The sequence below is a fragment of the Manacus vitellinus genome, unplaced genomic scaffold, assembly GCF_001715985.3.
Source record: "Manacus vitellinus isolate BGI_N305 unplaced genomic scaffold, ASM171598v3 scaffold_27_pilon, whole genome shotgun sequence".
Taxonomy (NCBI): Eukaryota; Metazoa; Chordata; class Aves; order Passeriformes; family Pipridae; genus Manacus; species Manacus vitellinus.
The window spans coordinates 6,089,118-6,104,138 of record NW_021940039.1 but is presented as its reverse complement, the minus strand read 5'-3'; the positions used below and the strand labels follow the sequence as shown (position 1 = coordinate 6,104,138).

General features: G+C 54.6%; 1 protein-coding gene across 1 annotated transcript; it reads right to left on the bottom strand.

Moving 5' to 3' along the window:
- Positions 1-6,366: 6,366 nt before the first annotated feature.
- SLC27A4 (solute carrier family 27 member 4) lies at positions 6,367-13,875 on the bottom strand. The gene is made up of 12 exons (XM_008920086.3): positions 13,705-13,875; positions 12,638-13,032; positions 11,785-11,943; positions 11,366-11,435; positions 11,168-11,259; positions 10,514-10,623; positions 9,877-10,086; positions 9,523-9,649; positions 9,215-9,352; positions 8,886-9,050; positions 8,302-8,448; positions 6,367-8,062 (listed from the first exon to the last, which is right to left on the bottom strand). The coding sequence occupies exons 1-12, from the start codon at positions 13,863-13,865 to the stop codon at positions 7,905-7,907; spliced, it is 1,932 nt and encodes a 643-aa protein (XP_008918334.2). The 5' UTR covers positions 13,866-13,875; the 3' UTR covers positions 6,367-7,904.
- Between the last annotated feature and the right edge of the window lie 1,146 nt (positions 13,876-15,021).

The window sequence follows — 15,021 nt, the reverse complement described above, 5'->3', positions numbered from 1 at the left end:
GGAGCGCTTGGGCTGGGGGGAGCCGGGAGCTGCAGCGGGGGTTTCCCAGCAGAGGTTTCCCAGCAGAGCTTTCCCTGGCAGCGAAGCTGCTGAAACACAAGAAGTTCCACCTCAGCATGAGGAAGAACTTTGTTGCATTGAGGAGGCAGAGCACTGGAACAGGTGCCCAGGGAGGGCGTGGAGTCTGTGGAGACATCCCAAACCCACCTGGACGCGTTCTTGTGCCACCTGCTCCAGGTGACCCTGCTGGGTAGGGGGCCTGGACTGGGAGATCACCAGAGGTCCCTTCCAGCCCTAATGATTCTGTGATTCTGTGAGTCTAAGGCACTGCCTCGCAGCTCATCAGGACTGCGGGGGAAGCAGAAACGGCTGGCTGAGACCAACAACCGCTGCTGTCACCACCATGAAGATGTGGTTCTGTGCCAGGGGTGGCATTTCACATCCCTCCTGCTCGGGCAGCTCCTGCCAGTGAGCCCTTCCCCGAGCACCTCCAGCTCGGCATTAAACAACGCGGCTCACATCTGTCGCCTGTTTGTTTTCCCCCCCTGTCCCCAGAGGAGCCCCGTGTACACAGGCGGGACGCAGCCATGGCGGTGACAGCTGGGCTGTGCTTCTCCCCCACGACACAGGGCAGCACTGGTGGAAAAACCGCACTCAGCGGAGGGGTTTGGGGTTAAAAAAAATCCACGTACGCGTGCACGCATGCACATAGAAATGTAACAGCTATGCATATACATGATGCATTATGTGTAAGGGGCATAAATTTACACAGACAGATTGCTCTTCGTTTATGCTAACGGGGGTCAGAGCACGCCTAACCCCGGGAGCAGAAGGTGGTGGTGTTTGTAATGGCCTTTTGTTCTCCCGAGGAGATCATTCTCCGGGCTGGGCCCCAGGAAAGGCCGGTCCCTCACAGATGAATGCTGCCTTCGCTGCCGGGGTTACGTGATGGCAGGGACGTGAAGCTGTTGACCGTGGTCTTCATCCAAAAATTCCATCTGGATTTTAAATATCTCTTAAATCCCGAGGCTTTTGCGTATCTCAGAGATATGGCCCAGGATGGAAATGTATGGAAAAGCAGCTGAGGAGAGAAGCCTTAGACAAAAATCATCCTTCTATACTCTTCAGAAATGACTGAAGCATTTTGTGTGGAGAGGATCTGGTAATCTTAACTCCAGATCAGAGTTTGCAGTTATGGTTTTGTATGAGCTATTCTTCTTTCCAGAAGTCATTTATGAGGCCAAATAAAAGGAGAACTGGCTCCTAAAAGAATAAAGTTATAGAAATACAAAAAAATATTACAGATTTAGTGTTAGTACCTCCCTGAAAAGCAAAAATAATTTAAAAGAAAGGGAACAGTAATCGTAAATATCAATTCAGCTCATTCAAACATTCAAAGCTCGTTACTGTTAACAATTGTCCTGGTCAAACAGTGACTACAAGAGATATGGGGGATGTTTTTTTGGACATTGCTGTCTCCGTGCTGGGTGCTGAAATCAGAGCACCACTAATTCTCCAGGTATGCTTGGGGTGGGGAAAGCAAGCACACAATCTCCTTGAGAAAGTGTAATGCTGGCACTGTTAAAGTGCTGTAAACAGGGATGGTGTTTGATTAACAGGTACATAAAGCAAAACCAGGTACAGACAAGGCTCCTGCCTTGAATATGTATACTGAGTTCAGCTCACTGTAACACACCGTCTCCTCGTTCAAACCCAGCAATGTGTCACTGTGCTTTACTTAAGCTGAACTTCTCTTTGGATACCCAGTTTTCCAGATCCTGACAGACCCCTCACTTGCTCCCAGGTGTGGAATGGCACTGGGCAGGACCCAGGCAGTTGTGGTGCTCATTCCAGTTACATGGGGCCTCTGGCTGCACTCGCCTCTCCCTTCCCACAAAACCCTCTGCACCAGACAAAGGAACAGGTTGGAAAATAAAGGCAGGTTAATTTCTTTTGTCTCGGTCCTATCTTCTGGGTTTTTTCCCTGCTATTTGCACGCTTTCTCTCTCCCCTTAAGTGCAAGGAGGAACATGCCTCTGTCCATCCGCTGAGGGTTTATTCTGGAGGAAATGGTTTAGGTCGCCATCACGTCCTTCAGGGAAACGTAGTTTATAAATACAGCGGGGCCCAGCGCTACGAGGAAACATTTTATCAGAGAGCCCTGAGCTGACGATTCAATTATTTTTCAATAAAACATCAGGGGAATGCACAAACAGCTGCTTGCATCCTTCCACACAGCAAGTCAAACTTCAAGGGGAACAATAGCTGGCGAAAGGGGAGCCATCGCGGAGGCGGTGACAATGGGTTTCCTTACTCGGGGCTTTGTTTGATTTCCCCCGTCTCAGTTTTGAACTCCCTCCGCCGGAGAAAGGCGAGGGGGTAGGACGGGGAGAGGGGGAAGCAGGCAGAGGGGAAGGAGGGTCAGTGGGAGTTAAAGCCTTTTGCAGCCTTTCTCTCCCATTCATGTGGTAATTGGGTGTCAAGCAGAGATCAGTAAGATGGAGCCCGGCCTCTGTGCCCGGGTTAAACTGCAGCAGAAAGAAAGCGGGAGCTGAACCGATGGAGGCCTGAATGTCATTAGGGCGGGAGGAAGCGCCTCTCCCCCAGGAGCCCTTCTGCCGGGGTGCTGGGCTGGGGGGGCCGCTTCCCATTCAGGGCATCCCTGAAAGCGGCCAGACAAAGCGGGAGGGCGCCCGAACAATGCCGCACCCCCGGCTCTACCTTCAATAGGGAGCTCTAAACAGGCGTTTAACCTTCAGAATAGCTGAAAGTGATACTCAAAGCTGAGGAGGTGGCTCGCCCGCCGCTGTTGGCCTCTTCCTGCGGCCAAGCCGGAGGCCACTTGGATGGCCGGAGGCGAAGAGGAAAGGCTCTCGCTGCCCTCGCTTCCTCAGGCCCCTTGGCACAGCCCTGTGAAGGTCGCGGAAGGTGTCACCTCGAGGGCAGGATCAGACCACAGCTCCTGCCGGGGCTGGCAGGATGCTGGGGATGCTGGGGAGGGATGCTCAGCACCCTCACGGATGGGGCTAGAGGAAGGCAGGGCTGTACGGAGGAGGGGGATGCGGCATATTAGGGGGTCATGTTCCACTTCACAAGCTGGGATCATTTGGCAAAGGATCAGGGAAGATCTGGGCAGTGACCCCCCCCATCCTGAGCCTCGGACAGCATCACCACTGCCTGCAATTCCTGGTATTGCCACCCTGTACTGCATGATCCCAACTACTCAAATCTCTCCCAGAGCCTGGCCTGGCATCGTTTGTGCCTATGGATGAGATTTTTAATTAAGGAGAAAAGCGGGTCAAACCCCAGGTTATTTTGGAAGGTGGGAAATGCCACCGAAATGGGCCAGGGTCAAAACTGGCACAGCAGGACCTGTCACTGCTCCCTGAGCCTCGCCTTGCTGCACAGCCCAGCCCTCCCGTGCTGTCCAGGAGCTCAGCAGCCATTTGCCATAAGGACATTTGCTTCCCTTGTAAAGCCCTTCTACTTTGAGAAGGAAAGCTGCTGCCCCTTCCCTCTTACACAGGATGATGAGATCTCCACAGACCATCATTTTGGTGGAATCCCCGGCCACACAGCCCCTTCAGACTGGAGGGAGAGAAGCCGCCCCTGGCCCTGCTCTTGGTTACACTGAAACCACTCCTGGGAATCGAGTATTTCCATTTCTAAAGAGTGCACCAAAGGATAGTCCCTTCTTTAGCTGAGAATATTTCCCTGTCTCTGCTTAAAGGCAAAGCCAGCTCCCCAGCGTGCGGAGGAGCAGGCGGCTGTCATTGTTTGGGAAGGCTCCGGCACACCAAGAGTGGCAGGGGGAGGCTGGAGAGATGCAGCATTAAAGATTGTCAAAGACTTTGTCAGCAGCAAAAATTAATTTCACCCTGAAAGGTCCCGAGCAACTTGCAAAGCCTCTGCCTACATTAAAGCTAAAATACATTCCAGTTTTGCACAACAAGCGTGGCCTGTCTGAGCTGGACCTAGAGCTGGAAAGAGATGCTGATCAGAAAGAAAGTTGGCGAAATTTCTTTTTTTTTTTCTTGATATTACTGTCCCTGTCCAGGACACAGAGCCTGGGAGAAGCAGTCATCTCCATGGGGAAAAGTACATTTGGTTTGTAAAGCTCTTTGGCTTTGCTTAAATTAATAGTCTGATAATAACCCAGGAAAGGATTTTAATGTTTTCTTAACCTCATGCAAACAGCATTTTAAGTGTTTTAATTAAAAAAGAATAATGCCTCGTACTTAATATAGAGTACTTTTATGTGCTGAGCTAGAGTAGCATATTGATCAAAGGGGAGGGATGTCTTGCAAAGTGTCTCTAATCATAGAGGATCCAATTAGCCTCTTCCTTAAAATTGCACTAATAAGGAGAAATTTAAAAAAATCAGACTGATTAAACATTGTCTACTTCTTTCCAAACACTTCTCTGATGGAAGTGTCCCAGCATTGATCCCAGGTTTGGTACCTACTACACCTGCACTTGTATTCCTGGGTCGAGAGCTTCACGGACACTTGCACCTAGGCTTCATTTTTGCAGAGGAGCTGGGACTTTAAAAAGGCCCCAGGATTTCAACTCAAAGTTGACAGCCAGCGGAAAACCTCTAATTGGTGTAGCTGGGTGTTGCAGGGAGTCTTGAAGCACTGCCAAGTGCAACACAACCCTCCTCAGTCAGGAATTTTCCCCAGCCACCAGATCTCCAGCAGGGACCAACCCCCCAGCACTGAAGTGCTAAATCCTGCTCCTCTCACAGGTTTCTAATGCCCCTCCATCTCTAAAACCCAGCAACATAAGCCAGGCTCCACTTGTGCGGGCTCACTTGCAAACAACAGCCATATTTCCAGGACCTTACAAAGCTATTTGCACCTGCAGTTAACAGGCAGTGCCCTGAATGCAGAGTTTCTATGGCTTTTTTAACCTAACCTGCTCTCAGACAGACAGAAATGCAGAGCTGAGCTTTGCCCTGCAGCCCCTCTTCCTTTGGAGCAGCTTTGTGTGCAGGGCAGCACCGACATCTCCTCCAGGAAGGGAGCACAGCTCTCCCATATCCTCCTGTACCACTTCAAACCATCCATCTCTGGGCAACGACCCTCAGGTCTGACTTGAGGAAGGCCAAGTTTTCCCCTATTCCCTTTAGCAGAGGGCTGGTTGAGGTCAGTGGTTCAGGTCTCTGCCCACCACCCACCTGGCACAGCTCGGTGTCCTCGGTGCTGCCCAAATCTCCATCAGGCACAGCTCCTGTTGGGAACCTGAGCAGAGTGGACACCAAGCACCTGGGATTGCCACTGACCTCACACCCAGCACCATCATCTCTACCCAAAATTTCCCCTCCACCTCGGACAGGGGCTGCCCAGCTCCCTGAGTGGGTAACCCCCCTGCTTCAGCACCCCACACTTCCAGGGCTCTGAACAGCACACTCGGGCTGTGAAACCCCCGGGGAGCGCATAAGGACGTATATCCCCGCGGGTGAGGCGTTTGCCGAGCCCAGCCTGCCCTCCTCCGGTGGCTCCGAGAGGAACAGGATCCCAAAGCAGGACCAGAGCACCTGCAGAGGAGGCAGCCACCACTGCACACCCTGCACCAGACCCCCGGGCCCCTACCTATGACACCCCCCAAGCAAAGCCACCTGGTTTGAGAGCTCTTCAGGGCTGTGGGGGTGAAGCCGGTTTTCCACTGAGTTCTCCCACTGCTTTGGGACAGAGACTGGCAAGTCACTGTGTTCAGAGAACTGAGACTAAAAGCTTTTAGCTTAGAGATGGTGGAGAAGCCACCAATTTGAAAATGTCCAGAAGTGCATCTGGTATATAATGGATGCAAATTTCCAGCACTTTTCCCATAGTGTGTTTCAGGCAACACACTTCACTCGGGCTCATGGAAGACATTTCTCTTGGCACCCATGTACCAAGAAGAAGCTTTGAAGGCAAAGGGTCTAAAGGATGGTTCTAGAAGCAAGGGACGGGGAATGGGTACCAAAAAACTTGTCTACAAGGGCAGAAATGAGCTGAGAGGTTTAGTGTGGCCAAACACGGAGAGAAGCTGCACAAAGAAGAAAGAGGGAACAGGAGAGGGGTGGACAAGCCAGATGTGCCAGGGAGAACTGGGCCAGGACAAACTGGGATGGCAATGCTGAGAGCAGGACCAGGAGAAAGGGGGAGCAGGGAGGTGGTGGAGGGGACTGGGGAGGGTCTGATCAACAGGTTGTTTTCACACAGTCATTAAACACAGCACCAAGGGGCTTGTTCCCCCTGCTCTGAGATGAGCCAAAGTCCTCCGGTGCTCTGGAGTGGCAGTTCCCAGTTCCCAAACTGGCACAGTCACTTGTCTCCCCCCACAGAGCAGGATTCCACAAGGAAGAGGTAGGAAACTCCAGCATAGCCCATACTTGTGTTTAATTGTGAGACCAGGACAGACTGGGGCAGGCAGGAACGTTGGTGTGGAAGCACAGCTAGAAGAGCAGACACACCTTGCCCTCACGAAAGACAGACGTTGTTTCAAGGAGTAACCCTGCTAAAAGCATAAAAACAAATTATAAAAAAAAAAAAAAATAAAGAAGAAGAAACCCCAACCCAGAGTTTTCTCTGGAAGAGACATTTCTGCATGGTCTCCGAGGACTGGAATCAGACATTGCTGCTGAGGCTGTTTCATGTCGGACACAACACGGGGAATTCACATAGCACAAGTCAGGTGTTTCACATGGACATTTCACTTCAGGGCCCGGCTCCGGTGCTGGAGACAGGGAGGGCTCTTTTGGGAAGGGATGCAGAGCACATGAAGTCAGGCTCTCACAGAGGCCACCCTCCAGAGGACGTTCTCTCCCCAGGCAAGTTGCCTCCCATGTCCAGGGCACTGACATCATGGCAGGAAAGCCCTGAGAGCTGCTCCGTGGTGCTGAGCATGTCTAAGCAAAGGCAAACCAGGCCCTTCTTCCCACTCTCCCACTTGCTTTTTGCCAAGAAGAAGGTCCACAAAACAAGGCTGCATCCACGAAAGATGGAATTAAAAGACCCAGAGAAGTGTCCACAAGACAGTGGGATTTGCTCATGTCCTCCACCATGGAGCAAGGCCACAAGGACATATACAGCTGCACCCACGCTGGAAGAGGAGAATCAGTCCCAGATGAGCTTCCCATCTCCCTGTGAGAGAGAAGGACTATCCAAGAGAGGACAGGTCTGGGCTATCCCTCCACCTACTGCACAAACCCGGGACACATTCAAAAGTATAGACAATAAATTAAGATTGAAAAAAAAAAGTCAGCGTGTATAATATATATATATATATATATAATATAATGTGCGTGTGATTGTGAAAAATGTCATCCCCAGGAGAGAGAAAGGCATGGCAGAAACACATCCCTGTCCCCCTCCTGAGCCCAACACTACCCTGGCTCCCCTGCTTCACAGCAGACACACGACACCAGCAGGGCCATGCAGAGGACAGGGGCTGCTCCTGGCACCCAGCTTCCCTCTGCCAGTGGGGTCCCTGTGCCAAGGAGGAGCTGGCTGCTTGGTGGAGGAGTGGGGAAGAGCCCAGCACTGGTCCCTTCATGGCCTTCACAAGGAAGGGTTGCTGCACGCAGGAAAAGGGAGGGAAAAGACAGGAAAAGCAAAGTGGAATGGCAGGGGCACCCCACCCCTCCTCAACTGGCCAGGGCCCTGCCCCTCCCATGGCACGGGACCACCACCACTGTACCAAGTAGAAAATAAAGCCATAATGAGTCAATGCTTTGGTATGTGACCATCCCCCTCCCCTCGGTCCCCTCTGTGTTCCCCCCAAACCCTGATCTGTAAAACTCGTCAAATAAAATCTCTAGAGTGCCTTTGTATCGCTCTGTGAACCTTTCCTTCCCCGGTGCCTGCCCTGTCCCCTCTCCCCAGCAGGATTTGGTAGGTGCCTTGCTTGAGCCCCACCGATTACAGCTTCTGGTCTCCTGACTGGATCCTGCCAAACGCTGCCTGGTCCAGTGGCAGGTATCGGCCTTGCCTGGAGTCCAGAAAATACAACTTGTCCTTCACCACCGCAGGGTCAAAGCCCTGCTTCCGCAGCTCCATCTTCTGGAACTTGTAGGTGCCTGGAACGGGGAGAGAAGAAGGAATAAGGGGTCACTGGCCACACACACTTCCATCCCCACCACACCTGTGCTGCCCCAGACCCAGCCTTGCATCCCATGCCTTGAAACCACCCGAGGAACAGGGGCTCTGTGGGGCAGAGGGGCTCCATCCCCACCCTACAGGTTGATCTCTGTACCCAGCTTCCCCCTCCCAGGCTCTCCCAGCTCCTTGTCCATGGAGTGTGCATGCCATGGCTCACTTGTCTTGGAGACTTCGTGCAGGAACCGCAGGAAGACGGGACGTGCGTACAGTGGCAGCGCCTTTTTCAGCTTGCTGGAAAAGTCTTCCAGGTCACAGGAGTTCTCCGGGTCAGCAATGGCTGCCATTCCTGCCTTCCCTTCAATCCCTAAAAGGCAGAGAAGGGAGAGCACTCAGACACACCATCCCCATAGCGTTATCTCCCTCTGCCCCACACCAACAAGGCCTCTGGCACAGACTCTGCTTTGTCCGAAGCGCTGGCACGTCCGGCTGTGTCACCACCCTGTGGCAAAGGCTACCAGCGACACCCTGCGGTCACGGTCACCTCCTCCCAGAGGAGCCTGTCCAGAAGGGACACCGGGTCCTTCCAAACCAGTCAGAATCAGACCAAAGCTTGAGAGAGGGAGGGAACCCTCTGGTTCCCACTAGGCCCGTCCCCTGTGGCCTCTTCCCAGCTCGCCCACAGGGAGCCTTGGCCCACCCTCTTGCAAAGGGACACGTCCATCTGGACATGCAGGACACGCTCACATTCAAGTGCTGGAGGCTTGTCTGCCTCCCCTGATTGTCCTCTTCCCTCTCAGCTACCTGGGACCTCCACCCCATAAACCACCACGTCCGTCAGGTTGAGGATGCGGCTCAGCGTTCCCTCCACCTCTGTGGTGGAGACGTTCTCCCCTTTCCAGCGGAACGTGTCCCCGGTGCGGTCACGGAAGTACATGTAGCCATATTTATCCATCACCAGCACATCCCCTACAAGAAAGCGAGGGATAAGCAAATAAAATGAGGTGTTAGAGGGACTAGGAGCAATGCTGGAGCATCTCAGGGCAGTGTCACTAGCCTAGAACAGTCCCCACCCACACCCAGGTGCCCTTCTCCTCCACTCCCAGTGGACAGAGGGGCCCTGCTTGCCTCACCTGTGAGATAGGCAGCGTCCCCTTTTGTAAACACGTCCCTGGCGATTTTCTTGTTGGTGGCTGACTGATTCAGGTAGCCATCAAAGTGCTGCAGGGGATTGCTCCTGACAATGCGACCCACCAGCTGCCCCGGCTCCCCTGTGGGGAGAAGAGGGGATGAAGAGAAGAAGCAACCACCCACACCCAAGCAAAAAGGGTGTCTAATGGGATTTAACTGAGCAGAGACTCAAACCCAGGGAAATTATCTTGAAGTGTTTGTGAAAGACTCACACAGGGCTGAGGAGATTTATCCCTGTGGGTGCCCTCACCTGGTTTACAGCTGATACAGACACCATCCGGCCCCCGGATCAGCTCCATGGTGTCCTCGTCCACCTTCACCAAGCCGATGGGGTACACACCTGGCAGGATCCTGCTGTTGAAGCCACATGACCCAACCTAGAACAGAAAGAGCTCAGAGCTGTGGGTGGCAGGGACATTTGTCTCGCCCGAGCCCACTGCCCACACACACCTAGGACACCACAGAGCTGGCATCACACAACAACCAAAACCCTTCTGGGTGGATGGCAACCCATGCCAAGCCTCTTGGAGCAAACAGCCCACCTGGGTTTCCAATGCTGCCCAGGCCAGCTGTCACCCTTTAGCACACGAGGGAGGGGCCTTACGTTGCCATCGAAGTTTCCCAGGCTGCAGTTGCACTCGGTGGCCCCGTAGAACTCGGCCACCTGGGCGATGCCGAAGCGGGCCATGAACTCCCTCCAGATGGAGGCTCGCAGCCCGTTGCCCACCGCCATCCGCACCCGGTGCTGCCGCTCCGCGTCCTGGTACGGCTGGTTCAGCAGGTAGCGGCAGATCTCCCCGATGTACTGCACAATCTGGGAGTAATGGAGAGGAAAGACTCATAGGACCCCTCTGCCAGGCCCCAGGTTGGCTGGGGTTTCTTCGGGGCGGGTAGGAATGGCACAACATGCCCAAAGTCCCCTAAAGAGGTCACAGTAAAACCCAGGAGTCCTGTGAGCTCATCCAGTGCCTGTCCTTCCCTGGTTAACCCACCCCTCCAGGCTGTGAAACCCATCAGATATCTCCTGGCTAACGCTGGAGCATGGGAAGGGCTTAGACACATGGAGTTACCAGTCCAGGTGGGAAGGACACAGCCCTATCACCTTGGAAGGTGATTCGGGAAGGACAGGCAGAACTGGTCCAGACCTCTCCCTCTTCCAGCAGCTGGGCTCTCCCCAGCACAGCACAGATCCCCAGGCTCTGCTCCCCACTCCTGGCTGGCCTCTTGCCTCACAGCCTCACCGTGCAGTTGTATTTCACGCAGTCCTCCCAGAAGTGCGAGGCTGAGAACTTCTTGCGGATGACAATCGTCATTCCCTGCAGGAGGCACTGCCCAATCCCCACGATGTTCCCTGTGAAGAGGCAGTCAGGAAAGCCCTCAGTCCCCACACACCTCCAATCTCTCCAATCCCGCCACCTGAGAGGCCTGGCAGGGCAAGGCAGAGGCCATGGCTGTCTCACAGCACTGGGGTTCACCCGGCCAAATCCCTCAGGATCATTGGCACCGGGGAGGAGACACACGGCAGCGAGATGTGGGGCAGCACTTTGCACCTAAACATCCCAGCACGTCTCAGCCAGCCAGGCAGGCACCACTTCCCCTTCCCTTTGACTCTCCCCTCTGGCTTTCTACAGGGAACAGTAATAAGGAACAGCTATTCCAAAGCCAGGACAGGAGCTGGGATAATGCCCACCCCACACAATCCCCACTCCAAAGGTCAGCCAGATCGATTCTTCGCTCCCAGGGAAAAAGCAGAAAGCCTCAGTCACGCACTGTGAGCAGCAGGCAGCTCCTCCTCAACATGGAGACTGCTGCCACACCAGCCTCCAGCCTGAGCCCTGGGCTTGGCTTAGGGAGAGACAGTCCCAGGATGCCAGGCTCTGTATGGCACACGTTACCTGCAGCGTGGTAGAGCGGGAGGCAGTCGTACATCACATCGTCAGACCTCATCCGAAAACCATAAAAAACTAAGCTGGACATGCGGAAGTACCTGGGGGAGGGTGAAGAGGCAGGTCAGGAGCAGGGCTGGAGGTGCTGTGCTAGGACAGGGCAGAGCTCAGCCCTGTCCTCCCCTGAGCCCCTGCCCACAGCCTTACCGGCAGTTCACCACAATGGCAGCCTTGGGCAGCCCCGTTGTGCCAGAAGTGTAGATGTAGAAGAGTTTATCTGGAGAGGAATGAGGAAACAGAGTCACATTCCCAATCTGGGAGCTGGCTGAACCAGGAGAGAGGGACGAGCAAAATTTATACAACTCTGCTCCTGTCAGTGGAGCCAAAACCCTTATGTGACAGCACCAACATGCTGGGATCACCCCAGGCAGATCAGGTCTGCTGGACACAGGGAAGGCACGACAGGATACTGCTCCACTCAGGATTGGGCTTTGGACACTGGAGTAAGACCCATCCCAAACACCCCATGCCATTGGCATACTAAGCAGATGATCTTGCCAGGGCTGTTACTGGCTGATCCACAAAAACACCATCGTGAGATTGGCCCCCAAGAGCTGACCACGTACCAAGAAAGCCCTTGTCAGGGGTGGGTGGCTGGTGTCGCTGGGCCATCTGCAGGAGGGGGTCCAGGTGTTTCACACCAGGAAGCATGGATTCAGGACTTCCTTCCCCAGAACAGAAGAGATGGATGGATTTGTCCAGGGAGGGTTGCACTTCCTGCATTGCTAAGAAAGTAAAGAGGGGAGCTGGAGAAAGACTGCTGGGTGGTTATAGCACAGAGACCCCCTGCCCTTGCAGCCTCAGTGAGACACAGCCCCAGGCAGCAGTACCCCCGCTGTGCTTGGCAGAGTCCCCAAAGGGCTCCCAGCCATCCCAGGCAGATGTTCCCATCATTAAGAGGTGCTGGGGCCACAGCCCAGGCCTCTTCAGGGACCAGAAGATCCTGTTCTCCACCTTTCCCCATCCAAAATCTCTTTGGTGCCAAGAGGTCTGTTGACACCATCAACATGAGAGGTGTGGGCTGAAACACACAAGGAGCTGGAGCCAAGGTGCTGCAGGGATGTGGTAACAGCCATGGAGAGCAAGGAGAGGCTCCTCCTGTGCAGCAGGGCAGGTCTAGCCTAGCCCAGCCCAGGGCTCTGTGTCAGGGATGGACCTGAGAAGCACAAGGAAGGATCCTCACACCCAGGCTGGCCTGCCTGGGAGGCAGACAGCACTGCACTCCACATCCTGCCCAGTGTCCAAAGGAACCAACAAGAAAAAAACCCCCAGAACCAGATCTAATTCCTGGATGATTCAACTGCCCACTCCCTTCCGGATCTCTACTCTGTGGTGGGCAGGAAAGGAACACTGAACCCATAGACTAGACACACCTCCCTCCAGTCCAAAGCACCCCCAAAACATCTGCCAGCCCCTCACCTTCCATCATCTCCACCCCAAAAACCACAGCCTTGGAGTTGGAGATGGTGATGCAGTGCAGCAGGGCCTCCATGCGCAGGTGGGAGTTCACCAGGGCCGTCTCCACCCCGATCTTGGCCAAGCCGAGCCACAGCCCCACGTACTGATTGCGGGACTCCATGAAAAGGGCCACCACGTCACCGGAGCGGAAGCCTTGGCCGTAGAAGAAATTGGCCACCTGGTTGGAGTACTCGTCCAGCTGCCGGAAGGTCCAGCTCTCACCCGTGCCTTGGAAGATCAGTGCTGTCTTCTCTGGATACTTCCTCGCGGTCTTCTGGAAGATCTTGGCAATTGTGTTCTTCTCCCTCACGTGCCTCCATACCTGCCACTTCACCCGCAACAGGACCAGCCCCGTGCTGCCAAAGGAAGGGGAGCAAGAGGGCAGCTGCTCAGTGACCCCTGCAAAACCACTTTCTCCAATAAAGCCAGCACAGCATGAGGACCCTCCTAGAAGCTGCAACAGCCCAGCACTACTCCAAGCCCTGCTATAGGTCAGCAGCAGCTATGGGTGTTCCCCTGAGCAGTGTGGACATAGGCAGAGCTCATCTGCAAAGATGCTCATAGCCAGGGACCGATGGAGGCCAGGGAGAGATGTGTTTTGCAAGGCTGCAGACAGGGATGTCCCTGATCAAAAGGGCATCTTTGAGCCTCAGCTGCTCTCCAAGAGGTGCCACTGCTCCCTCCCCACAAATCCTTGCCAGGAGCTGGCACAGCCTGGTACCAGATCAGAATGAACCCTGCACAGGGACCTGGTGACACACCAGCAGCTTCGGGGACAGGGTGAAGTACAAGGGCAGTCACTAGACTTTGAGCTCAGCTGAAATCTATCCTTCCTGTGAAAACTCTGCCCAAGAGTTTGGAGCCACCAGGGCACGGCAGAGGGAGATCTCCTTCCAGCCGGGCCAGGTGCCAGCAGAAACCCAGGGCTGTGCAAGGAGCTGGGGGCTGTGCTCACACACACCATGGCACAGCAGAGGGCCAGGGGAAGGTTGGGTGGGTAGTTGGGCCATCCAAGCCAGGACACCTACGTGACGTCCCTTCGTAATGTCTTGAGGAATATGAGGAAGAAGTCCCATCCGCCGGATCCAAGGTAGAAGATGAAGAGAGCGGGGATGGCCTGGGCCCAGGACAGTTCCAAAGTGACCCTGAGGAACAGCAGCATCGCTGCAAAAGCAGCCAGACGCAGCATCGTGGCCTGCGGGCAGAGAGAAACCACGGCCATCAACCCACGCACGCTGGACTTGAGGATAACAAACCCGTGGGTGGGGGATGCCTGAGCAGCCCCCAATTTCCTGGATGAGGTCCCTAAGTCATCATTCCTCCTGGCAGTGAGGACGCAACCCAGCAGCCCAGAGCTCTCACAGATGTAACTTTATCTGACCTCTGAAATGGCCTCCAGTTGAGTCACCAGCATGGCACCGCTTGGTGTTAACTGAGAACCTGGTCGTTCCCACCTGGGGAGCCAAATCCTGCACATCAGCCAGGAGTATGGCCATACCCTAGCAGCATGAGGTGCAGGATAAAGTCACTTCCATGGATGCCAGGCCAGGCTGTCTCAGCCCCTCACTTTCAGCCTGGCAAAGCCCAGCTCCAAATTCCTTTCTATCTCAGAGATCCCTCTGTCCCCAAACCCCAGAGCCTCCCAGGCCCCCAGCACGAGCTCTCCTGCACACCTGGCTCCAGGACAGCCAGCATGGCTGTTGGGAGAGCACAGCTTCACACGCTGCCCAACACAGCTCAGACAAGATCAGGGACAGGAAACTCAGCCCTTTGAACTCTGCTTGTGTTTGTAAACCCTCGTGTTGGCGGGCAGTTTCCTGGCCTGGCTCTGCTGGAGACACTGCCAGAGCACGTCAGGGATGAGGCCAGGCTGGAGTGGGCAGAACAAGGGCTGCCACTGCTGCCAGGAGTGCCCAGACCCCTGCCCCATGCCCAGGGGACAGTGACTCAGTCTCTGGTACTTGTCCCCAAAAGCAGCACCTCTGTCCTCATCCCAAACACCCCCCAGATGTGGCTCTGAGACTCACAGGAGACTGTTAACTAGCAAAGCCTCTTTTCAGGGGACAGCACTGGGAGGAAGAAAGTGACAGCAACATGTGACAGGGCTCCTAGTAAAACTGCCCCTTCCTGACATGGACGAAGAGGAAGGAAACACTGACGTCATTTCCATTTCCCTCTCGAAGGTGGATTCACTGCTCTGAAGCTGGAAGCCCTGAGTGGGCTCTACCACAGCTGGTGGCACCGGGAGTAACACTTGTGGCTTTCCCTCTGCTCTGTGCAGTGCCCCCAGATCTGGGAAGCCTCTGTGGATTTGGTACCAGATGGTGGCATCGGGGAAGCCAAGG

Excerpts from the sequence above, each read along its gene's own strand:
- SLC27A4 (XM_008920086.3), bottom strand. The coding sequence starts at position 13,865 with ATGCTGCGTCTGGCTGCTTTTGCAGCGATGCTGCTGTTCCTCAGGGTC. Across the intron at positions 13,033-13,704 it reads ACATTACGAAGGGACGTCAC|CACGGGGCTGGTCCTGTTGC; the intron begins GTAGGTGTCCTG and ends TTCCTTTGGCAG. Across the intron at positions 8,063-8,301 it reads GCACGAAGTCTCCAAGACAA|GCACCTACAAGTTCCAGAAG; the intron begins GTGAGCCATGGC and ends TCCCCGTTCCAG.